Source organism: Scyliorhinus torazame, chromosome 5 (genome assembly GCF_047496885.1).
Source record: "Scyliorhinus torazame isolate Kashiwa2021f chromosome 5, sScyTor2.1, whole genome shotgun sequence".
Taxonomy (NCBI): Eukaryota; Metazoa; Chordata; class Chondrichthyes; order Carcharhiniformes; family Scyliorhinidae; genus Scyliorhinus; species Scyliorhinus torazame.
The window spans coordinates 148,478,372-148,504,004 of record NC_092711.1 but is presented as its reverse complement, the minus strand read 5'-3'; the positions used below and the strand labels follow the sequence as shown (position 1 = coordinate 148,504,004).

Genomic DNA, 25,633 nt, shown 5'->3' with positions numbered 1-25,633 from the left:
GACCTAGCCAGTTCTGTATCCACCTTGCCAGCTCACCCCTGATCCCGTGTGACTTCACCTTTTGTACTAGTCTACCATGAGGGACCTTGTCAAAGGCCTTACTGAAGTCCATATAGACAACATCCACTGCCTTACCTGCATCAATCATCTTTGTGACCTCCTCGAAAAACTCTATCAAGTTAGTGAGACACAACCTCCCCTTCACAAAACCATGCTGCCTCTCACTAATACGTCCATTTGCTTCCAAATGGGAGTAGATCCTGTCTCGAAGAATTCTCTCCAGTAATTTCCCTACCACTGAAGTAAGGCTCACCAGCCTGTAGTTCCCTGGATTATCCTTGCTACCCTTCTTAAACAAAGGAACAACATTGGCTATTCTCCAGTCCTCCGGGACATCACCTGAAGACAGTGAGGATCCAAAGATTTCTGTCAAGGCCTCAGCAATTTCCTCTCCAGCCTCCTTCAGTATTCTAGGGTAGATCCACCAGGCCCTGGGGACTTATCCACCTTAATATTTTTTAAGACGCCCAACACCTCGTCTTTTTGGATCTCAATGTGACCCAGGCTATCTACACACCCTTCTCCAGACTCAACATCTACCAATTCCTTCTCTTGGGTGAATACTGATGCAAAGTATTCATTTAGTACCGCGCCCATTTCCTCTGGCTCCACACATCGATTCCCTTGCCTATCCTTCAGTGGGCCAACCCTTTCCCTGGCTACCCTCTTGCTTTTTATGTACGTGTAAAAAGCCTTGGGATTTTCCTTAAACCTATTTGCCAATTACTTTTCGTGACCCCTTCTAGCCCTCCTGACTCCTTGCTTAAGTTCCTTCCTACTTTCCTTATATTCCACACAGGCTTCGTCTGTTCCCAGCCTTTTAGCCCTGACAAATGCCTCCTTTTTCTTTTTGACGAGGCCTACAATATCTCTCGTTATCCAAGGTTCCCGAAAATTGCCGTATTTATCCTTCTTCCTCACAGGAACATGCTGGTCCTGAATTCCTTTCAACTGACACTTGAAAGCCTCCCACATGTCAGATGTTGATTTGCTCTCAAACATCCGCCCCCAATCTAGGGTCTTCAGTTCCCGCCTAACATTGTTATAATTAGCCCTCCCCCAATTTAGCACATTCATCCTAGGGCCACTCTTATCCTTGTCCACCAGCACTTAAACTTACTGAATTGTGGTCACTGTTCCCGAAATGCTCCCCTACTGAAACGTCTACCACCTGGCCGGGCTCATTCCCCAATACCAGGTCCAGTACCGCCCCTTCCCTAGTTGGACTGTCTACATATTGTTTTAAGAAGTCCTCCTGCTGTTTAAACTGCCAGCCTAAGACTTCTCCTGCCTATCCCCAGTTAGGTATTTAATTGAACTGTACTGCGAGCACATCCTGATCTAAAACTGAATTAATAAACTGAAAAGCCCAGCACCTGACTGCTTCATCCCCTCCCATTAACTATATCGTCATTACTAAGCTAAACACAATGTCTCAAATTTTTTAAAATTCGCTCTTGGGATGTGGGCGTCACTGGCTCGGCCAGCATTTGTTGCCCACCCCTAATTGACCTTGAACTGAGTGACTTACTCGGCCATTTCAGTGGAAGGGGGGGGGGGGGGGGGGGTGGGTGCAGTTAGCAGTCAACCACTTCACTGCGAGGGTCTGGAGTCACATGTAGGCCACACATGGTAAGGACGGCAGATTTACTTTCCTGAAGTACATTCGTGAACTAGGTGAGTTTTTACGACAGTTAAATCCAGCCCCCTTCTCCACAGGTCACAGCAATAATTTAAACATCTAACTCACCCACAAAACTGGCCAATTTGATAATGTTACTCCCAGGCTTCTTTCAGCGAACACAGAAAAAATGATTTATTGTAAAATAATCTTTTTAAAAAACAAGTTATAAAGCTGGTGAACATACAAGTTGTAGTTTCAAAGTGTAATAATTAACCCCTTTTTCTAAAATTACAGATACTCGTACACTGCCAGACACTCTTGTTATGGGCCTGGGTTTAGAAAACTCCAAAGTATGTCATGGAGTTTACCTGACTCTAGAAGCCAGGTATTTCGAATACAACTAGTATAGGTAAAAGATAGCTGTTTAAGCATAGATATTAAGCTCCAGTTTTAAATACCCACTTATACAGCATAATTCACTGTTACTGAGGTCCGTTGTTCTGGCAAATGCATATTTTCAAAGTCAGTGTGACATTAAAACAGCACAGTTGCAAGACAATTTGACACTGCTTGTGCTAATTGTCACGGACAAAGACTGAATACCACAGCAACATGAAGGCACCATTGTTCACAATGCAGATAACAGCTAGGTCAGAAAAGCTAATGTTGCACATTGAAGATGGACGGCTTGCCATCAAATCAAATGTGTTTGAGTCTAACCCAAACCAATTAGGATTATATTGGGGTGTGATTAGATGACTTAAGACAGATATGAAAGTATATAACTGAAAAGTTTCCGCCCGCCATTTTAGTGTTGTCTTTGGTGTGTTGTCTTTTGTGTTGTCTGTCCTTAATTTCTGTCTTTGTGTTGTGTTGTCTTTCTGTTAGTTTAGTCAGTTTAGCTGAAGATTAGCTTTCTCTCTCTCTCTTCATGTTTCATTGCCAAACTTTGACCGTTTAAAAGTTACTTTCGAGCTGTCTGCCTAAGTAAAAAAGATAATGCCTGTAATTCTCTGAAAGCTTCGAATTGTCTACGAATTGCCTTTTAAATGACTTTCAAATTGTAATCAAGCAACTACAAATAAAAGAATTATTTTTGGCACCTGAGAAGTTTTAACTGAAATTTCTGCTGAGTTCCAGTATTCGCAAAGTGCTACTGATAACCGAATAGCAGAAATGATATAAATTCCTTCAACTTTACACAGTCGAATAATACAAGGAATCGAACAACTTGGCATAGTCCACAAATATTACAAATCTTACAACTTGTCGTATTGCGCCAGGACTTTGATTCATCAACTAATCTTCCCCCAAACTTGGCGTAGTTCGACAAGTTAAGATCCCATAAATTACAGATTCCTACATTCCTGACCCACAACTTTTATTAGATTTTGGTTATGAGGAGCACAAGGGCCCACTTTCCAGGTGTGATGCAACAGAGACTTTAAGTATTTTTAAACAAAACAATGTTTATTCTATGAATTCAGTTCACATTTTATAAACACACAGTAAACATTTTATCAACTACCAACACAAATACCCCCGCAGACACGGTACTCTATATGTAACCCTTAAAAACTTTCCTAATAACATCCATCAGCCAAACACCCCTTTTAACAAAGCAGTAGGTCTAAATTCTTTACACAAGACAGTTATCACTTTTAAATTATCAAGTGATCTGGGTACCTTTTAACATAGAGAGAGACAAAATGAACCTTCCTGGTCTGATTCAGCTTTCAACTGCCTAAAACGAAGATAAGACACAAAGCCACAAACAGCTTCCAGCTCAAAACGAAAGTGAAAGTCAGAGACACAACCCAGCTCCACCCACACAATGACATCACTGCAGCTAGTTCGTAAACACCCATTTCTTAAAGTTTCACTCCCATGATACAATCCAACACCTATTTCTGAAAGGTATACTCCCATGACACTCTCACACAAACAAAAAACATAACAGAACACAGCCACCTGCAGAAGCTGGGGCCTGAGAACATTCATTTAAAAGGATAAAACTCGGAAGGATCTTGGTGCTGCTGATCTGACTAAATTCTGTCAGGTTAGAGTTGGAAGTTCTATTTATGGTGAAACAGGCGTTGATGACTTTTATTTATCACACTTTTACAGACTTTCAAAAAAAAAGAGGAGTTATTCTGATGAGACATTTCGGATGAAAGATGAACTCACTCGAGACCGAATGTAACACAAAGGTGGGAGGAAGAGAGAGACTTCTTCTTGCAGCCGGCTGCCGAGGTGCACACACTCTGTCCCGAGAGTTTTAAATAATAAAAATGTTCACAGAATACTTCTCTCAGGCCTGGAGTTTGTTAACCAACCAGGAAAAGTCTTTCGCCCGGCAACAGCAGTTCTTTGTTAACTTGGATATACAAAGCTTCTCTTTGCTGTCCAGGTGTCCGCCACTGGACCCGTGTTGATGGGTATATTGACCCGTGCTTTATGAAGAACGGCACCTTCCCAGCCTCGGGTTAATCTTGCTTCAGGAGGGAGAATGTCCCACACTCAATTTCTATCAAAGGTGGGTTCCTCACAAAATTCAGTCCAAAGTTTTAAAATGTAACCTTTAAAAGAGTTTTCCTGATAATACCATAGCTTCACAATGCAACATTTTAATTATTTTTAAAAACATTTTCCTTTCCCTCCATCCATTTTGGGCTGTTTAGCACAGGGCTAAATCGCTGGCTTTGCAAGCAGACCACAGCAGGCCAGCAGCACGGTTCAATTCCCGTAACAGCCTCCGCAAACAGGTGCCAGAATGTGGCGACTAGGGGCTTGTCACAGCAACTTAATTTGAAGCCTACTTGTGACAATAAGCGATTTATTTCATTTCATTTTTCATTTTAATTTCAATGGCACCAGCTTGAAGATCACCTGGTGCATTAAAATATTTTCAATTGTATATTGAAAAATAAAACACCATAACTTCCCCTTAAATAAATAAATACATTTTAAATACATTTTCTCGCTGTGAGGATTCCAAGTAATTAGGAAAGCTAACAGAATATTGTTTATTGCAAGGAGACTGGATTACAAGAGTAGGGAGGTTGTGCTTCAGTTATACAGGGCACTGGTGAGACCACACCTGGAGCACTGTGGACAGTATCGGTCTCCTTATTTAAGGAAAGATGGAAATGGTTTACAAGCAATTCAGAAGAATGGGCGGCTTGTCTCATGAGGAAAGGTTGGACAGGTTCCGATTGTATCCACTGGAATCTAGAAAAGAAAGAGGTGAGTTGATCAAATATTCAAGATCCTGAGGGGTTTTCATCGGTGGATGTGGGCTGTTTAAAAATAAGTTATCGATCATTTAAGACAGAGATGAGGAGAACCTTTTTCTCTCTCAGAGGGTTGTGAGTCTTTGGAACTCTTTTCCTCAAAGGGCAGTGGAAGCAGAGTCTTTGAATATTTTGAAGGCAGAGCTGGATAAATTCTTGACCAGCAAGAGGATGAACAGGGGCAGCAGGAATGTGGAGTTGACGTTAAAATCAGATCATATGAATGGTGGAACAGACTCTCGTGGCCAAACTCCTAGTTTGTATGTTTATTTTTATTCGATCATAGGATTGGGCATCACTGGCTGAGCCAGCATTTATTGCCCATCCCTAATTACTCATGAACTGAGTGGCTTGCTAGGTCATTTCAGAGGACATTTTAAGAGTCAATCACGTAGGGCAGCACGGTGGCGCAGTGGGTTAGCATTGCGGCATCATGGCGCCGAGGTGCCAGGTTCGATCGCGGCTCTGGGTCACTGTCCATGTGGAGTTTGCACATTCTCCCCGTGTTTGCGTGGGTTTCGCCCCCACAACCAAAAGATGTGCAAGCTAGGTGGATTGGCCAAGCTAAATTGACCCTTAATTGGAAAAAAATATGAATTGGGCACTCTAAATTTATTTAGAAAAAAAAAGAGTCAATCACGTTGCTTGGGTCTGGAGTCACATGTAGGCCAGACCGGTTAAGGACAGCAGATTTCCTTCCCTGAAGGACATTAGTAAACCAGGTGGGGGGTTTTACAACAACTGACAATGATTTCATGGTCATCATTCAACTTTTAATTCCACACTTTTTTTTATTGCAATCAAATGTGCTCATCTGCTGTGGATTTGAATCCGAGTCCCCAGGGCATTATCTGGGTCTCTGGATTACTAGCCCAGTGACAATACCAATATGCCACTGCCTCCCCTCTATTTTATATGTTCCACTGCCTTCTTGCACAGACTGACTGCCTCCCCTGTCAGATCCTGCAGCTGCTTCACACCTCTTTCCAAGCTCACTGTTCAAGCTGACCGCCTTCGGCTCACTGTCTTTCAGCGTGGGGACCACCGAAGGTTTCGAGCTCCAAGCTAGGAAAATCATCCAGCCTCCTCTTCTCTTGCACAAACTGCAAATGAACTGTAAATTACACAGGACCAAATCAGCAATAATCTTCTGTGAGAAACACCCAGATAAATTAAACAAAAGAACCTTCCGAATCCCCACAGACCATTTCCATGCCAATGTGGCACAATTGGGAGGTTCCAAACATAAAAGCACAGTCAGTATATTCTGTCTTCAAAATATCCCTTGATTCGGTGATCCATGTGAAACATGTAGCTATATTTTTGCTGTAAGTCGCAAAGTACATCAAACCATTTGAAGCAAAGTTGTGAGACTGGTCAGTCCAACTGCAAGAAGCCCTCTGACTCTCCCTATTCATTAACTGACAGAATGAACATGGTTCAGTCATGGATGTGATTAACAGCATAATCGAACACCTCTAATCACTTGTGAACTCGTTGGTGTTTCTGCAGGCATATTAACTGAGTGAATCCCTTCTCACACTCCGGGCAGGTGAATGGCCTCTCCCCGGTGTGAAGTCGCCGATGTGTGAGTAGGTTTGAGAACTGAGTGAATCCCTTCCCACACTGAGAGCAAATGAATGGCCTCTCGCCAGTGTGAACTCGCTGGTGTGCCAGCAGATGTGATGAATCACAGAATCCCTTCCCACACTTGGAGCAGGTGAAAGGCTTCTCCCCTGTGTGAACTCGCTGGTGCTTCCACAGGTTGGATGGATCAGTGAATCCCTTCCCACATGCAGAACAGGAGAACAGCCTCTCCCCGGTGTGAACTCGCCGGTGTATCTGAAGGCTGGACAACCGACTGAACCCCTTCCCACACTCAGAACAGGTGAATGGTCTCTCTCCAGTGTGAACTCGCTGGTGTGTCTGCAGGTTCCATGAATGAGTGAATCCTTTCCCACAGTCAGGGCAGGTAAACCGCCTCTCTCCGCTGTGAACTCGCTGGTGCGTCTGCAAGATGGATGACCTACTGAACCCCTTCGCGCACACAGAGCAGGTGAACGGCCTCTCCCCAGTGTGGCTGCGTCGATGAATCTCCAGATCAGAAGGGGCACGAAATCCCTTCCCACAATCACCACATTTCCACGGTTTCTCCATGGTGCAGGTATCCTTGCGATTTTTCAAGCTGAACATTCAGTTGAAGCCTTGTCCACACAGAGAACATGGGTATGGTCTCTCCTCACTGAATGGTGTGATAATATTTCAGCTTGTTTAAATGGCGTAAGCTCTTTCCACAGTCAGTGCACTGATGTTTGAAATTGTTTAAAGCAGACAGAACAAACAAATATTTCTCCTTCTAGATTCAAAGGTTGAAGATATTCAGGGCCTGATGAATCAAGTGACTCTGTCAAATACTCACATGACATTTGTTTGGAGAATTGTGTCTATAGGATATCCAACTTCTGGTATACTGTAAAAGGAGTTTACAAAAGTTAGCACCGGCAGTAAAGGATAGAAATTCAAAACAGACAATTCCAGTTTCTATGGAAGTCTTTCCTCTCATTCCCCAAAAGCTGTAAATCTCCGGCCAACATAATCCCTCCATTCTCACTTTGCTGAATCTAATATTCATCCTCCCAATTCTCTTGAAGGTGCTGATTCAAACTGATTGACAGATTCATGGTCACCGAGTCCTGTTTCAGTTGGTGAAGGTACAGGGATTTGTGAGAAAGATATCTACTTAGGCAGCGATTTATTTGACTTTGAACTTGCTGCCTATGAGGGTAAACATTTAGATATGATCAATAATTTCAAAATATGATTGCATGTGCACTGCAAGGAAATGCACTTGCAGGGTTACATAACAAACCAATTTGAGCTGTTGAATGGGGGCTTTCTGTACTGTAATGAACCTATGACTGGAAATAATTAACAGTTACAATACTATATTATAAGACTAGAAATACTAATAAATGTACATTATCCATAACCATAAATAATATATCTCATATATCCAAAGATGTGCAGGTTAGGTGGATCGGCCATGCTAAATTGCCCCTTAGTGTCCAATGGTTGTATGAGGTTATGGGGAGTGGGTGGGGGACTGGGCCTGGGTAGGGTGCTCTTTGGGAGGGACGGTGCAAACTCGATGGACTGGATGTCCTCCTTCTGCACTTTAGGGATTCTATGAATGTGTACCACATAACAGCATCAGATATCTCTCTGTCCATATTAAATGTCAGCCATCTCCTGGGAAAACCAGCCCTTTAATTGTGAACATTAGGAAAGAGACCATCCTTTTAGCCAGACAAATAAATGTGTCAAGCTGAGGGAGCAAAGGATGTCAATGTCTTTAAGATAGAGAGAGAGACCTGGGCCAACCTTTCCAGAGTCTGCACCCTCCCTGGATTCACTTCCTTTCCCTTCAGTTGCTGCAAGTGACCAATTGAAGGTCAGAATGAGAAAATAAATGGAAAGGGGGAGAAAAGAAAGTGTTTTACTCACAGATGTTGTAGACAGGAGGACGTTTCCGTCTGCGTGAACTTCAACCTTCAATTGCACAGAACCCACGTTCTGATTGGCTGCTGGGTCAGAATCCTTCCGGTACTCCTCTCTTTGGTCAATACCTCAGCAGAAAGGTCAGGGGTGGGTGTTCCCCGCGCATGCGCAACGCCTCTCCCTTAGACATGGGCAGGGCCGGGGAGAAGACTGAGCGGCTTCTCGCTCTGGCCGTCAGCTGGTTGCCTGGAAGCCTTGTCTCGTGGATGTCCGAGGAGGGGTGGGGTGGGGTGGGGCTCGCGTGACCGCGCGCCGGGCCTGCGCACTGGAACCCGGAGACGTCACCGAGGAACAGAGTGATTCCTACTGGCTGATTGAGGTAGTGCTCCATTGTGACGTTTCAATGAGCTGGAGGTTGAAACTTCCTCCTCTGTGAAACATCTGGGGGGAAATCAATGTTTCCCCAGGAGATGGCTGATATTTAAATGGACATTTTGCTACCATGGGGCATTGATGTGTGTTATAATGTACTTTTTATTCATGGTTCTCCTCGTAGCATTATTTTCTTCTTTAGTAAAGTGTTGTATTTTTAAATCATAGAATCCCTTTGTGCAGACGGAGGCCATTCGGCCGATCACGTCCGCACCGACCCTCTGCTAAGGCCACCCTTCCTCGGCCCAAAACCCCGCCCAATCCCCGTAACTCCTCCTAGCCTTTGGACATTAAGGGACAATTTAGCATGGCCAATCGACCTGACCTACACATCTTTGGACTGTGTCACCCAAGGCTGGAATTGAACCTGGGACACTGGCGTTGTGAGGCAGCAGTGCCAACTACTGTGCTAGCCATTCTTTTCTCCTTCTTTCCATTTCTTTTCTCATTCTACCTTTCAATTTATTTCCAAGCATAGAGGCATTTAGACAGAGAAGGAGTCCCTTTGGTAACTCGAGTCTGTACCAATGCAGTCAGTCAGTCAGTCAGTCCCATTCACCCTCTATATGAAAAATGAAATGAAATGAAAATCGCTTATTGTCACAAGTAGGCCTCAAATGAAGTTACTGTGAAAAGCCCCTAGTCGCCACATTCCGGCGCCTGTTCGGGGAGGCTGGTACGGGAATTGAACCGTGCTGCTGCCCTGCCTTGGTCTGCTTTCAAAGCCAGCGATTTAGTCCTGTGCTAAACCAGCCTCTATATCCCCATTCTCCTGCAGTATTTCTCCTTCAATCACCTATCGAATTTCACTTGAAACTCATTGATCATCTTCACTTTGTCAACCTTAGGCAATAAGTTCCAGGACATGATTATGTTCTGCCCAAAGTAGGTTCTTCCTCTCCTCACTCATGTGTCACGTAATTCAGTATTGTACATTGTATAAAATTTTCAGTCGGCATGGATTTGTTGATCAGTATGAATTAGCACATTGAGGAGAATTGGGAGGGTGTATACTAGGTACAGCAGATTGAGAACTGAATGGGGCGGGGTGAGTTTTTGGGATGGAGATGGTCAACTTTTGGGGAATGAAAGAAGAAAAGAGTTCTATAGGAAATTGAATTGTTTGTTCTGAATTTCTATCCTGTACTGTCAGTGATAACATTTGTAAACTCCTTTTGCAGGATAGAGGAAGCGATGATTTGCAGACACAAATCTCAACAAACGTCACATCAAGATCTTGCAGAACTGCTCAATTCTACAGGACATGAATGTCATCGGCAAAGGGCTGGCAGGGCCTGAGGTGTTTGAACTTTGCTGCAGTGTTCACGTTAAAAATACTTTTGTTTTTGCACTAGATTTGTAATGCCTTCTGTATCGATCCTGGAGCTGCTGCGTATTTTTGTAAGTTAAAGTTTGCATTTGTACTGGTGGGGGATGGAGGTGTGAATTTTCAATGTGGGGCCTTTCTTGTCTTTTTGTTTCTTTCGGATAATTGGGCTGGGAATGTTTTTTCTCTTGCATATGTGTATCCGAGCGGGATGGGGGGGGGGGGGAACAATAGGTGGGAAAATGTTTGGTGCCATGGGCTGGTGCTGCCAAGCTAGCTGGGCTGGCTGGCTCATGGAAGCGCAGTGGGATGTGGGTGAGCAGATGTTATGCTTGTTGAAGGGGGCTGTTTTTACTATGCTGTTACTGGGGGGAGGGGGGAATTGCTCTGCTGATGGGGGAGGGACTGTTGCTGGGGGACAAAAGGGAGGTCGCGGACGGAAGCTGCCTGGGGGTGGGCCTGCGGGTTCGCGGGGTGCAAGCTGGACACTGGCCTAAGAAAGGTGATGGCTGATCGGTGGGGGGGGAAGGGGGGCGGAGGGAAGGGAAGCACCTCCACCAGCCTGATCACGTGGAACATTAGAGGGCTTAATGGGCCAGTTAAGAGGGCACACGTGATCACGCGAGGGGATTGAAGGCGGATGTGGCAATGTTACAGGAGACGCATCTTAGGGTAATCAATCAGACTAGACTAAGGAAGGGGTGAGACTCGCAGGTATTGCATTCGGGGCTGGACTCTAAGACTAGAGGGGTCGCGATTCTAATTAATAAGCGAGTGTCAATCGAGGTGGGAAGAATAGTTGTGGATATGGGAGGTCGGTACATCATGGTTAATGGGAAGCTGGAAGGACTGCCATTCCTGGGTACTCGTGAATGTCTACGCGCCAAACTAAGATGATGTGGAGTTTATAAGGAGGATGTTGGGAAGATCCCGGACCTGGACGCATGGACTGGTCATGGGGGTGGGGGGACTTCAACACAGTCATTGACCCAAGGCTAGACCGGTCGAGCTCAAGGACGGCAGGGTGCCAGCAATGGCAAAGGAGCTAGAGGGGTTTATGGAGCAGATGGGGAGAGTGATACAAAGATAGGTGGCGGGGCAGGTAGTATTGAGGAGGTGGGGAGGCTGCAGAAAGATTTAGACAGTTTAGGAGAGTGGTCCAAGAAATGGCTGATGAAATTCAACGTGGGCAAGTGCGAGGTCTTGCACTTTGGAAAAAAGAGTAAAGGCATGGACTATTTTCTAAACGGTGACAAAATTCATAATGCTGAAGTGCAAAGGGACTTGGGAGTGCTAGTCCCAGGATTCTCTAAAGGTAAACTTGCAGGTTGAGTCCGCAATTAAGAAAGCAAATGCAATGTTGTCATTTATCTCAAGAGGCTTGGAATATAAAAGCAGGGATGTACTTCTGAAGCTTTATAAAGCATTAGTTAGGTCCCATTTAGAATACTGTGAGCAATTTTGGGCCCCACACCTCAGGAAGGACATACTGGCACTGGAGCGGGTCCAGCGGAGATTCACACGGATGATCCCAGGAATGGTAGGCCTAACATGCGATGAACGTCTGAGGATCCTGGGATTATATTCATTGGAGTTTAGGAGGTTGAGGGGAGATCTAATAGAAACTTACAAGATAATGAATGGCTTAGATAGGGTGGACGTAGGGATGTTGTTTCCAATAGCGGGGGAGACTAGGACCCGGGGGCACAGCCTTAGAATAAAAGGGAGTCACTTTAGAACAGAGATGAGGAGAAATTTCTTCAGCCAGAGAGTGGTGGGTCTGTGGAATTCATTGCCACAGAGGGCGGTGGAGGCCGGGACGTTGAGTGTCTTTAAGACAGAAGTTGATAAATTCTTGATTTCTCGAGGAATTAAGGGCTACGGAGAGAGAGCGGGTAAATGGAGTTGAAATCAGCCATGATTGAATGGTGGAGTGGACTCGATGGGCTGAATGGCCTTACTTCCGCTCCTATGTCTTATGGTCTTATGGACCCATGGAGGTTTGGGCGGCCGAGAGTGAAGGAGTTCTCTTTCTACACACACGTACATAAAGTGTACTCCCGGATCGACTTTTTCACCTTGAACCGGGTTTTACTAAGGGGGATAATGGACACTGAGTACTCAGTGATCACGGTCTCGGATCATGCCCTGCACTGGCTGGACATACAGGTGAGCAAGGAGTGTGGCCAGCGTTCGCATTGGAGATTGAATGTTGGACTGTTAGCGGATGAGGAGGTGTGCGGGCGGGTGAGGACATGCATCCAGAACTATCTGGAAGTTAATGACACGGGGGAAGTCTCGGCAGCAATGGTCTGGGAGGCACTGAAGGCGGTGGTCAGAGGGGAGCTGATTTTGATATGGGCCCACAGGGAGAAGGTAGATAGAGCAGAGACGGATCGACTGATAGAGGAAATACTTTAGGTTGACAGGAGATTATGCAGAGACCCCAGAGGCAGGGCTTTTAAGGGAATGACGGAGGCTACAGGCAGAGTTTGGCTTGCTAACTACAGGGAAGGCGGTGGAGCAGCTGAGGAAGGTGAGGGGGGGCGATATATGAATATGGAGAGAAGGCCAGCAGAAAGCTTGCGCAGCAGCTCAGAAAGAGGGAGGCAGCCAGGGAGATTGGGAAAATGAAGAACAGAGACCAGAAGTTGGTCAGCAGGGGTTAATAAGGTATTTAAGGAGTTTTATAACACGCTATATGAGTCGGAACCCCCAGCCAGGCCGGAACGGATAAGGCAATTCTTAGGGGGGCTGAGGCTCCCGAAGGTGGACGATAGAAGGGCTGGGGGCCCAGATCGAGATTGAAGAAATATCAGAAGGGCTGAAGGCCATGCAGTCGGGTAAAGCCCCAGGACCGGACGGGTACCCGGTGGAGTTTTATAAAATGTTCTCTGGGATGCTGGGGTCGCTGCCGATGAGGACATTTAATGAGGCAAGGGAGAGAGGGGGGCTTCCCCCGACAATGTCACAGGCTACGATCTCACTGATCTTGAAGCGGGAGAAGGACCCGGAGCTGTGCGGGTCCTACAGACCAATCTCCTTATTAAATATTGACTTCAAACTGTTAGCCAAAATTATGTCCTCGAGGATCAAAGACTGCATTCCGGATGTGATTGGGGTGGACCAGACGGGATTTGTTAAGGACAGGCAGTTGGCAGCCAACCTTAGAAGACTGTTGAATGTGATCATGATGCCCCCAGAGGGAAGAAACGTAAAGGTAGTGGTCGCAATGGACGCAGAGAAGGCATTTGATCGGGTGGAATGGACCTATCTGTGGGAGGTGCTGTGGCGATTTGGGTTTGTACGGGGCTTCATCGGCTGGGTTAGGCTGCTGTATCAGGCGCCTGTGGTGAGTGTACAGACAAACAGGTTGACATTGGGCTATTTAAGGCTGCACCGGGGGACTAGGCAGAGATGCCCCCTCTCCACACTGCTGTTTGCGCTGGCCATAGAGCCGCTGGCAATTTGGCTGAGAGCCTCCAGGGGCTAGTTTGGGGAGGGGTGGAACACAGAGTCTTGCTATACGCAGATTAACTGCTCCTATATGTTTCTGACCCACGAGAGGGGATGGGAGAAATTATGAGGATTCTGAGGGAATTTGGCCGGTTTTCGGTTTATAAATTGAACATGGGGAAAAGTGAGATGTTTGCGATCCAGGCAAGGGGGCAGGAGAGGTGACTGGGGGAGTTGCCGTTTAGAGTGGTAGGGGCAAGCGTTCAGTATCTAGGCATCCAGGTGGCACAGCAATGGGATCAGCTACATAAGCTAAATTTGACCCGACTGGTGGACCAAATGAAGGAAGACTTCCGAAGGTGGGACATGCTCCCGCTATCACTGGCTGGGAGGGTACAGACAGTGAAAATGACGGTCTTCCCGAGATTTGTTTTCAGTGTCTCCCCATCATTATTCCACGGGACTTTTTAAAACGGGTAAACAAGGTGATCTCTGGCTTAGTATGGGCGGGCAAGACCCCGCGAGTAGAAAAGGGGATGCTGGAGCGTAGCTGGGGGAAGGGTGAGTTGGCGCTGCCGAACTTTAACAATTACTACATGCGGCAAATATAGCCATGATTAGGATGTGGGTGGTGGTGGGTGGGGGGCCCGGATGAGCAGGTTCTTTGGGATAGAAGATTGGTGCAGAAGGTGTGCGGGAGGACCAGATAACCATGTCCATATGTTCTGGACATGCCCGAAGCTCAGGGGATTCTGGCAGGGGTTTGCGGATGTCATGTCCAAGGTGTTAAAAACAAGGGTGGCACCAAGTCCAGAGGTTTGCGATTTTCGGAGTGTCGGAGGATCCGGGAGTCCTGGAGGAGAAAGAGGGAGACATTCTGGCCTTTGCTTCCCTGGTAGCCCGGAGACGGATACTATTAGCTTAGAGGGACTCAAAGCCCCCGAAGTCAGAGACCTGGCTCACTGACATGGCTAGCTTTCTCTGTCTGGAGAAAATCACGTTCGCCCTGAGAGGGTCAATGTCAGGGTACGTCCGGAGGCGGCAGCCGTTCGTCGACTTTGTTAGAGAAAATTAACCATCAGCAGAGAAGGGGGTGGGGGGGAGGCGGTTTAGTATTCTTAGTATGTAAGAAAGGTGGGACCTGTGAGGGAGGAAGACGGTCTTTGCACTATGTTTATATTTGTATGTACACTGTTTCTTCTGTTATTGTTACAAAATCACAAATACCTCAATAAAATGTTTTATATAAAAAGAGAGAGAAAGCGCTGGGCCAACCTTTCCGGAGTCTGCACTCTTCCTGGAATCACTTCCTTTCCCTTCAGTTGCTGCAAGTGACCAATTGAATGAGAAAAGAAATGGAAAGGGGGAGAAAATAAAGTGTTTTACTCACAGATGTGGGCAGCACGGTAGCATTGTGGATAGCACAATTGCTTCACAGCTCCAGGGTCCCAGGTTCGATTCCCAGCCTGGGTCACTGTCTGTGCAGAGTCTGCACATTCTCCCCGTGTGTGCGTGGGTTTCCTCCGGGTGCTCCGGTTTCCTCCCACAGTCCAAAGATGTGGAGGTTAGGTGGATTGGCCATGCTAAATTGCCCTTAGTGTCAGGTGGGGTTACTGGGTTATGGGGATAGGGTGGAGGTGTGGACCTTGGGTAGGATGCTCTTTCCAGTACAGACTCAATGGGCCGAATGGCGTCCTTCTGCACTGCAAATTCTATGTTGGGGACAGGAGGAAGTTTCAGTCTGTGCGAAGCTCAGTAGCCAGTCACACAAATCCCGCGCTCTGATTGGTTGACCCTCTCGGTTTCCCATTGGTCAAAACCCCAGCAGGAAGGTCAAGGAGGGTGGGTTGTCCACTGCACAGGCGCACTTTCCCCTCTCCCTTGGACATGCGCAGTGCCGGGGCAGATCACCGAGCGGCTTCTCGCTTTGGCCGGAGCCGTCAGCCAGTTGCCTGGAAACCTTGTCTCGAGGAGGTGGAAAGACGGGTGGGGGCGAAGTTCCAGTGTCCGCGCGCCCAGCCTGAGCATTGGAACCCCGAGACGTCACCGCTGAGCAGTGTGATTTCTATTGGCTGATTCGGGCAGGGCTCCATTGTAACGTCATTATGACTCAGAGGGGTGTTCTCAGTATACACTGTCCCATTGGGAGCGCTGCACGGAGCTTCCTCCACTGTCTGTCCAACAGCTCCTCTGGCTCTGAGTGAAGATTGAGCTTCACACAGACTGAAACTTCCGCATGTTTCCATCATCTGTGAGTAAAACACTTTATTTTCTCCCCTTTCCATTTCTTTTCTCATTCTGACCTTCAATTGGTCACTTGTTTAAATCCTCAGGCCCAGTTGAGATATTTCCCAGGCTGCTGTGAGAGGCACGGGAGGAGATTGCAGAGGCTCAGACAATAATTTTCAAATCTTCTCTGGCCACAGCAGAGCTGCCAGAGGACTGGTAGACAGATAATGGGGTACCATTATTCACAAAGGGAAGTAAGGAAAAAAACATGCAATTCCAGGCCAGTGACTCTAACTTAAGTGGTAGGGAAACTTTTGGAAACATTCTGAGGGATGGAGTTAATCTCCACTTGGGGAGGAAACGATTAATCAAGGATAGTTAGCATAATTTTGTCAAAGGGAGATCATGGGCGCGATTCTCCGACCCGCCGCCGGGTCGGAGAATCGCCGGGGGCTGGCGTGAATCTCACCCCCGCCGGGTCCCGAATTCTCCACCACCAGAGAATCGGCGGGGGCGGGAATCGCGTTGCGCCGGTCGGCGGGCTCCCCCCCGGCGATTCTCCGGCCCGCGATGGGCCGAAGTCCCGCAGCTGTCAACACTCGCCAGCCAGCGTGGCTTGAACCACCTACCTTACCGGCGGGGGCAGAAGGCGCGGGCAGGCTCCAGGGTCCTGGGGGGGGGTGGTGTGGGGCGATCTGGCCTCGGGGGTGCCTCCACGGTGGCCTGACCCGTGATCGGGGTCCACCGATCGGCGGGCGGGCCTGTGCCGTGGGGGCACTCTTTTTCTTCCGCCTTCACCATGGTCTCCACTATGGCGGAGGCGGAAGAGACCTCCTCCACTGCGCATGCGCGGGGATGCCGTGAGCATCCGCTGACGCTCCTGCGCATGCGTCGCCCGGCGAAGTCCTTTCGGCGCCGGCTGGCGTGGTGCCAACGGCTTTTCCTGCCAGCCGGCGTGGTGGAAATCTCTCCGGCGCAGGCCTAGCCCCTCAAGGTGAGGGCTTGGCCCCTAAAGGTGCGGAGAATTCCGCACCTTTGGAGCGGCGCGATGCCGGAGTGGTTCCCGCCACTCCATTACGCCGGATTCCCCCGCCCCGCCGGGTGGGGGAGAGTTCCGGCCCATGTCTTACAACTTTGAACTGAATTCTTTGAGGAGGTGACTAGGTGTATAGATGAGGGTAGTGCAGTTGATGTAGTCTTCGTGGATTTCAATGAGGTTTTTGACAAGTCTCTCACGGGAGATTGGTCAAGATGGGACCCAGAGCAGTTGGCAATTTGGACCCAGAATTGACTGAGTGGCAGAGGGTGATGGTTGAAGGTTGTTTTTGTGGCTGGAAGCCCGTGTCCAGTGGTGTTCCACAGGGATCAGTGCTGGGCCCTTTGCTGTTTGTAGTGTACATTAATGATTTGGATGTGAATGGAGGAGGTAAGATCAAGTAAGTTTGCAGATGACAGTCTGAAGTTCTTAGTTGGGGGATCATGATCGGCACAGGCTTGGAGGGCCAAAGGGCCTGTTCCTGTGCTGTACTTTTCTTTGTTCTGTGACACAAAAATTAGTTGTGTGATAAGTAGTGAGGTGGAAAGCCTTAGATTACAGGACCACATAGAAGAGCTGGTTAGATGGACAGAACAGTGGCAAACGGAATTTAACTTGAAAAGCGTGTGGTCATGCATTTTGGGAGGACTAACAAGACAAGGAAATATAATAAAATAATATTTTTTAGTGTCACAAGTAGGCTTACATTAACACAGCAATGAAGTTACTGTGAAAATCCCCCAGAAGACCACAGGACAGGTTGATCAGGTGGTTAAAAAGGGATATGGGATACTTGCTCTATTAGCTGAGGTATAGAATATAAGAGCAGGGAGGTTATGATGGAGCTGTATGAAACACTCGTTAGGCCTCATTTAGAGTACTGTGTGCAGTTATGATCGCCACACTCGAGGAAGGATGTGATTGCACTAGAAAGGGTTCAGAGGAGACTCTCCAGGATGTTACCTGGGAGAAAAAAAGAGAGGCTGGTTAGGAGTTACTTTCCTGAGACCAGAAGAGGCTGAGGGGAGGTGTGATTGAGGTGTACAAATTTATGAAGGACTAGAGAAGGCCATTTTAGCCAGAGTCGATAAGAAGAATCCTTTCCCCTTACAGGTCAATAACCAGGGGGTGTAAATGTACGGTAAGGGCCAGAGGATTTAGAGGGTTTTGAGGGAAAACATTTTCACCCAGAGGGTGGTGGGAATCTGAAACTCGCTCTCTGAAGGTGTGCAAGACGCGGGGACCCTCACAACAGTTAAGAAGCATTGAGATGAGCACTTGATTGGCCACAGCATACAAGGCTACGGACCAAGAGCTGGAAAGTGGGATTGGAATAGAGAGGTGCTTGATGGCTGGTGCAGAAATGATGGGCCGAAGGGCCTCTTGCTCTGCTGTAAACTCTCTGATTCTATGAGGACAGAGATGTGCTCCTACAGTGCAGAAGGAGGCCATTCAGCCCATCGTGTCTGCACCAATCCTCCGAAAGAGCATCCCATCATATCCCCATAACCCCAGCTAACCTTTGTTGGACACTAAGGAGCAATTTATCACGGGCAATCCACCTAACCTGCACATCTGTGGATGTTGAGGTTCATCTGTCTCCACCTATAACTGGCTCCCTATTCAGCCCCACCGCTCCACGCTCACCACCCCCCAACAACAGTATAAATCTGACCCCATTTCCAGTTCTCTCTAACTTTGACAAAGAGTCATTGAGACTCGAAAAGTTAGTTCCCTTTTCTGTCAGACTTGCTGAGGTTTTCTGTTTTGCTATATATTAAACACACATATCTGTATGGCAGCCTGCATGAAGATTTTCATGTCTCTGTGTCCAGGACAGGAAACAGTGAGCATGGATCAGCCTGAATCAGCACCTTCAGGAGAATTGGGAGGATGAATATTAGATACAGCAGAGTAAGAATGGAGGGAGTGTGTGTGGGGAGGAGATTTTTGGGGACTGAGAGAAGAAAATACGTTCCATGGAAACTCAAATTGTCTGTTCTGAGTTTGTATCCTGTACTGACAGTGGTAACTTTTTGTAATCTCCTTTTACAGGGTATCCGAAGATGAGGATTTACAGACAGAAATCTCAAACCCAAATTCACATCAAAATCTGACTGTGTCACTCAATTCATCGGGTGCTGAATATTATCGGTCTTTAAATCTAGGCGGACAAATGATTGTTTGTTCTGTTTACTTCAGAATGCTTTAACCATCAGTGTGAGTGGGAAAGCATCGAGACACACAAATACACCTGAGTGAGGCTGTCCAAGTGCACTGACTGGGGAAGGAGCTTTAATCGGTTACACAGCCTGAAAACACATTGCACCATTCACAGCGGGGAGAAACTGTCCTGTGTGAGCCTTCAACTGATTGTCTAGCCTTCAGAGACACCCGCACCATGGAGAAACGGTGGAAATGTGGGGACTGTGGGAAGGGATTTAGGTACCCATCTGCACTGGAAACTCATCGACGCATTCATGCTGGGACGAGGCCATTCAGCTGCTTAAAGTGTGGAAGAGAATTCAGTGATTCATCCAGCCTCAGGAGACATCAGCGAATTCACACAGGTGAGAAGCCATTCAGATGCTCTGTGTGTGGGAAGAGTTTCATTCAGTCATCCACCCTGCAGACACACCAGCGAGTTCACACCGGGGAGAAGCCGTTCACCTGTTCTGTGTGTGGGAAGGGATTCACTCACTTATTTGCACTGCAGAGACACCAGCGAGTTCACACCAGGGAGAGGCCTTTCACCTGCTCTGTGTGTGGAAAGGGATTCACTCAGTCGTCCAACTTGCTCAGACACAATGTCACTCACACCAATGAGAGACCCTTTAAATGCTCTGACTGTGGAAGGGGTTTCAAAAGCTCTCACGTACTGATGATCCACCAGCGCATTCACACTGAGGAGAGACCGTTCAGCTGCTCTCACTGTGCAAAGAGGTTTCAAACATCATCCACACTGCGGATACACCAGCGAGTTCACAAGTGATGTTGGGTGTTGGATTCTGCTGTTATTGCTGCTGTTAATCATATCCAGGGCTGAACCATGTTCATTCTGACACTTGGTGAAGTAGGAGGGTTGGAGGGTTTCTTGCTGCTGGACTGGCCGTTCTCACAACTTTGCTTCCAGTGGGCTGATGCTCTTTGAGCCTGGGAGAGCACATTTCCACTGAAATGATCGACAAAAGATGATGGACATTTATTTTATCCTGGATAGTAAATAGTGATTTTTTTCCCCCCACTACAGGTAGATCTAAAATAAACACAGAAAGAACTGGAAAAACACAGCAGGTCTGGCAGCATCTGTGGAAATTGAAACTGAGTTAATGAATCACATCCAATGTAACTCTACTTCAGAACTAGCGAGGGAGAAATGTGATGGGCTTGATGCTGGTGAGAAAGGGGCAGGGTCAAGTAGAACAAAAGGGAAAGTCAGGGATTGGTTAGAGGGTGGGTGAGATTAAATGATAAAAGTTATCCTGGAACAAAAGGCAAAGGGAAGGGTAATGTGTGTTTTTTTATTTTAAAGTACCCAATTATTTATTTCCAATTTAGCATGGCCAATCCACCAAACCTGCACATCTTTTGGTTGTGGGGGTGAGACCCACGCAGACACGGGGAGAATGTGCAAACTCAACACAAGAGTAACCCGGGGATCGAACCCGGGTCTTAACACAAAGGGTCTTTCTGTGATTTGACCTGGCAGTCTCTAGCAGTTTACACAACTTGCAAAAATATGAACATTTTAAGTCTTATCTGATTAATTCCCAGTTAGTCAGCTTCTCTTAATCTCATGGTAAATATGATTCAGTCAATTACTCCCAATGATTTCTTATTAAAAACCCCTATCTGCCTCATCTATAGCTAACCCGAAAATCTGATTGTGGTGATCTCTATGTGTGCATGTACACAAGGGGTTAATGTGTCATCAGTAGCACCACATGACCACTAGAGGGCCGGACCAACAGGGGTATAAAAGGCAGCCACATTAGGGCTCTCTCTCTCTCTTGGGTGCACTGTGATCATAGCAACAGCAGACTAGTTTAGATGACCAGTGGAGTTACATACAGTTACCATAGTTAGATCTTGTTAACCTTATCACTAATATCAAAGTTAAAGTAAAGAACTCATGTAAATATTGTTGTAGTCACTCAATAAACCTTTTGTTATTACTGGAAGAGTTCAAACCTTCTTCATTGGGATTCAGAATACCTCATCACTAAACAAGGATTGAGTAGCACATGTTACCTACCACACAGGGAACAAAACATGGTACCAGTCGAGTGGCTTTAACAGAACTAGTTAGATAAGGTTGACAAATCAAAATTTTCTTTACCTGTCAGTCTGGCCTCAATAAAAGTCGAGATGGATTTGCAGGTATAGCATTAGTTATTTTATTTGACTTGCAAGCCTGACTCAGTTCACAGCGGTACAAAACACATCCTGCTTTCTGTACCTCCGGAATCAAGTGAGTCTGTAGAACAAAGAAGTCTCTACTGATACATTCAAATGGCATCAAGTTTCACATACACGATTCCCATAGGTCATCCTATACCCCTCCTGACCTGGCCATACATCCTAATTGGCTCACTTCCAATCCCTTCCTCTGGCCCCTATTACTCAGCATCCTTTTTCCCTCCGTAGCTGGACACACCTCCTCCTTGCTTTGCCATGCGTTCTGAAATCCTTTGTCTGTGAACTCACCAGAATGAGACTGGCCTATCTCTACATTACAGTAACTAATATCTCTAAAACAATTATTTTATATCACATTCGTCAAGGTTAGACAAAAAGAGAAGACTGTGAAAGACTTCGCAGCAAATGAATCCTCGACGACTAACTATGGGACTCATTGGACCTCTAGAGCAGCTGGAAACAACCGGTAATTTAAGTTATGACTGGAAAAGATTTGAACAGATTTTCCAAATATTTATCGCAGCTAATGGTTTAAGCATGGTCTCCAGTGCAACAAAAATAGCACTACTACTCTCAATAGGAGGGCATGAAGCTAGAAAAATCTATAATTGCTTTAATTACTTAGAAGGTGAAGATGACACCAAAATAGAAGTAATACTCAAAAAATTTGATGAACACTGTAAGAGTCACTCTGGTGAGATGCTGGAAAGATTTAACAATTGTCATAAATTCCAGAGAAACGGAGGGCCCATCACTGATTTTATTACAAATCTCAAGTTAATACCACAAGGCTGTGATTATGCTGATTTCAGAAACACTATGATAATGCATCAATTAAGTTCTGGATTATCTGATAAAAATTTGAGGGAAGAACTATCACAAAATAAGCATCTAACTCTAGAACCTGCTATACAAAAATGCCTTGCTTATGAACAAAAACAAAATCAATACTGTCAGTCTTTACAAACACAGAGTCAGTGTCGAGAAAAGAAAATCGGAAAAAACGGCGCCAAAACTTACCACGAGGCAAGGCAGGGTTGAAACAAAAGACTGTTCTGAGCGGCAGCCATCTTGTGAAAGGAGCCGCACATGCACAGTTGTGCAAAGAGAGCACAGTAAAGGAACCTCGAATTGCGCATGTGCGCTTGAGTCATACGCATGACTTCACAAGCGTCATGATGTCAGAGGACCAGGACCACGCCCATTTAAAAGGGAAATGCACGAAAATGAACAAAAAGAAATTTAAAGCTGTCAAACTCAATTTTCGTACCTCAAAAGACAGAACAATGCCCGAACTTACACCAGCAGTTGATAACTTTCACAACACCCTGGAACAAGCAGTCTGCACCACCCAAAGTGAAGAGCACAATGAAAAATCCGAAACCAAAGAAGATGATTTGTTCATTGAACATGAAGAGAACGATAACAACTCCGAACAAAAAGGGATGATTTGTCTATCGAACGATGCACACAATACCTCTCAGACATGGCTGAGTTATTCGGAGATCCTGATTACAGCATCAGCAACACTGTTGAAAAGCTCGGTTGAAAAGCTCAACACGACTCTTCTCATGGTAGATGAATCCAATACCATGGTGCCATGGCAGATCGTCAATACATTGGATGACAGCAATACCCAAGACGAAGACCCACAGAGAGCACAGAACGACTGCATTGAGAGAGCACAGATTGACTTTACAGCGAGAACACTGCACGACTCCAGAGAGAGAGCGATGAAGGACTCCACAGAGAGAGCGATGAAGGACTCCACAGAGAGAGCGATGAAGGACTCCACAGAGAGAGCGATGAAGGACTCCACAGAGAGAGCGATGAAGGACTCCACAGAGAGAGCGACGCAAACCTCCACAGACAGCTCGGTGACAAACTCAAAAAATGGAAGCAAGCAAACACTCCATAGCGAACGCCATGCATAAACAAGACCATAAAATCTATCCAGCTTATTTGAGCCACGAGAAGAAGACTATGAAAGTCTACCCAGCTCATTTAACCAACAAGAAGACACTGAATATCTACCCACTGTATGTGAGATGAAGAAATCAAGAAATCACAATTCCCATACAGGATGTGCAGGATCACAGCGAGACAGACACATCTCAGTTCGTCTGCACTGAAGCACTCAATAATTAGAGGACGGCTACTCACGAGTCCAGAGAGACCACGTCAAATGAAATTGTGAAGATGTTGACTCCAAAAGAGGAGCACCAAGAGTCCAGAGAGACCACGTTAATAGAAATCTTGAAGATTTTGACTCCAGAAGAGGAGCACCAAGAAACCAAAGATGATTCAAATGAACCAGAAATAACTCCAGAAGAGGAGCACAAAGAGATCGCAGATAATTCAAGTGAACCAGAAATGACTTTAGAAGAGGAGTACCAAGGAAACAAAGAAGAGGAATCAAATCCACCACAAATGACTGATGTCACCAACATCAGATCATTCCCACAATTCTCAAGAAGAAACGCTCAATGTAACAGATGCCACAAAGGACACTGACACCAATAACTGTGACAATGACTCACGTCATCCACACGGAACACTCATCGAGCGCAACAGGAACAACAACCGCAAGAAGCACAGCGGAAACAAGAACAACGATAGCAACATCAAAAACTACAAGCACAAGAACAAAAACTACAAGAACAACAAACACAACAAGAAGCATAACAAAAAAAAGAAACAACGAGCACGACGAGAAAAACAACAAGAACAGAAACAACAAGCATGACGAAAACAACAACAAGAACAACAACAATGAAACAATGACCTGTACAACATGGTACAACTCTGCACATAAAGGACAATGCCACCGCACACTGCAAAACAATGGCAAGAGCACAAACATGCCATGGCAACAAATCTCACGAATTCACATTTGCTCCACAACAAACAAGCAAACCAGCCTTCAAGAAAGTTGCCATACAGAATTAATACCACAAACACAAAAAAAAAGTCCAGGTCAGACAACAAAGATGTAACACAGAATTGCTACCACAAGCATAGAAAGAAAAGCATAAATCAGACAACAAAGTGATTCGACCATTCAAATACCTCATTGATGACTTCTTGGTTACTTAAACATAGGAACACTGATGACATTCACAAAGAAATAACAACATTAACATCACAACTTCAACAACAGAAGATGAAAGCAACTTGACCGAACAAACTCAAAGTATGGATTCCCACCAATTCTTTAAATTAAGACTGGACTCATAAATATTAATTGGCTTTGTATAATCATCAATATCATCACAACTTGTACATAACGTCATTTGTCTACCTATTTTACGCAAGCAAAAAAAAAAAACTTGAGACTAAATGTATTAACATTTGATGGACTAACTCATTGATTTTCTGTTATGCTTTTGCAAGCTGCATCCGTTATGTTTTGTTCAATTTTCTTTACAACATACAGAAAATACGTAACACGAAAAAGAGGGGGATGTGGTGATCTCTATGTGTGCATGTACACAAGGGGTTAATGTGTCATCAGTAGCACCACATGATCACTAGAGGACCGGACCAACAGGGGTATAAAAGGGAGCCACATTGGGGCTCTCTCTCTCTCTCTCTCTCTTGGGTGTACTGTGATCATAGCAACAGCAGACTAGTTTAACTGGCCAGTGGAGTTACGTATAGGTACCATAATTAGATCTTGTTAAAGTTAAGAACTCATGTAAATATTGTTGTAGTTACTCAATAAACCTTTTGTTATTACTGGAAGAGTTTGAATCTTCTTCATCGAGATTCAGAATACCTCATCACTAAACAAGGATTGAGTAGCACATGTTACCTACCACACAGGGAACAAAACACTGATTTCTATCAGTCTCCCCTTTTGATTCTTCTAAAGATTAATAAGATGAATCAAAATAATGAATAGAAGAAAGAAATGTGACAGGATAGAAGTAAGCATGGAGAGGAACTCATTCACATTGCCTTTAATGGTTGAGAACAGCCTTCAACAATAGAGCGGGCATAGCTTTGCAAACATTACAAGCATTCTGAAAGTGTTTTATTCAAAAAGTGATTATAAATGACAATAACAATTCAGTAATAATTGAAGTTGATTATATGATTCAGTAATAATTGGTTAATAATGCAGTAATAACAGTGTCTCAGTAAATTTCGATGAGATCCCCCGCTTATCCTTCTAAACTGCATCAAGTACAGACCTACAGTCCTCAACGCTCCTCATATGTCCTTCATTCCAGGGATCATTCTTGTGAACCTCCTCT

At 45.7% G+C, this 25,633-nt stretch overlaps 1 protein-coding gene and 1 long non-coding RNA gene across 2 annotated transcripts in view; one reads left to right on the top strand and one right to left on the bottom strand.

The window, feature by feature from the left end:
• LOC140417962 (uncharacterized) overlaps nt 1-25,633 on the bottom strand; it is a gene marked incomplete at its 5' end in the record, with an annotated part of 142,429 nt that overhangs the window by 66,249 nt on the left and 50,547 nt on the right. Inside the window, 2 exons of the mRNA XM_072501394.1 lie at nt 6,463-7,168; nt 7,397-7,447. Of these exons, the coding sequence (XP_072357495.1) occupies nt 6,463-7,168; nt 7,397-7,447 (757 nt within the window). The remainder of the gene's footprint in view (nt 1-6,462; nt 7,169-7,396; nt 7,448-25,633) is intronic.
• On the top strand, nt 8,665-19,360 carry LOC140422034 (uncharacterized). The gene is made up of 3 exons (XR_011947233.1): nt 8,665-8,854; nt 10,089-10,308; nt 19,011-19,360. It is a non-coding gene; the product is annotated as an uncharacterized lncRNA (long non-coding RNA).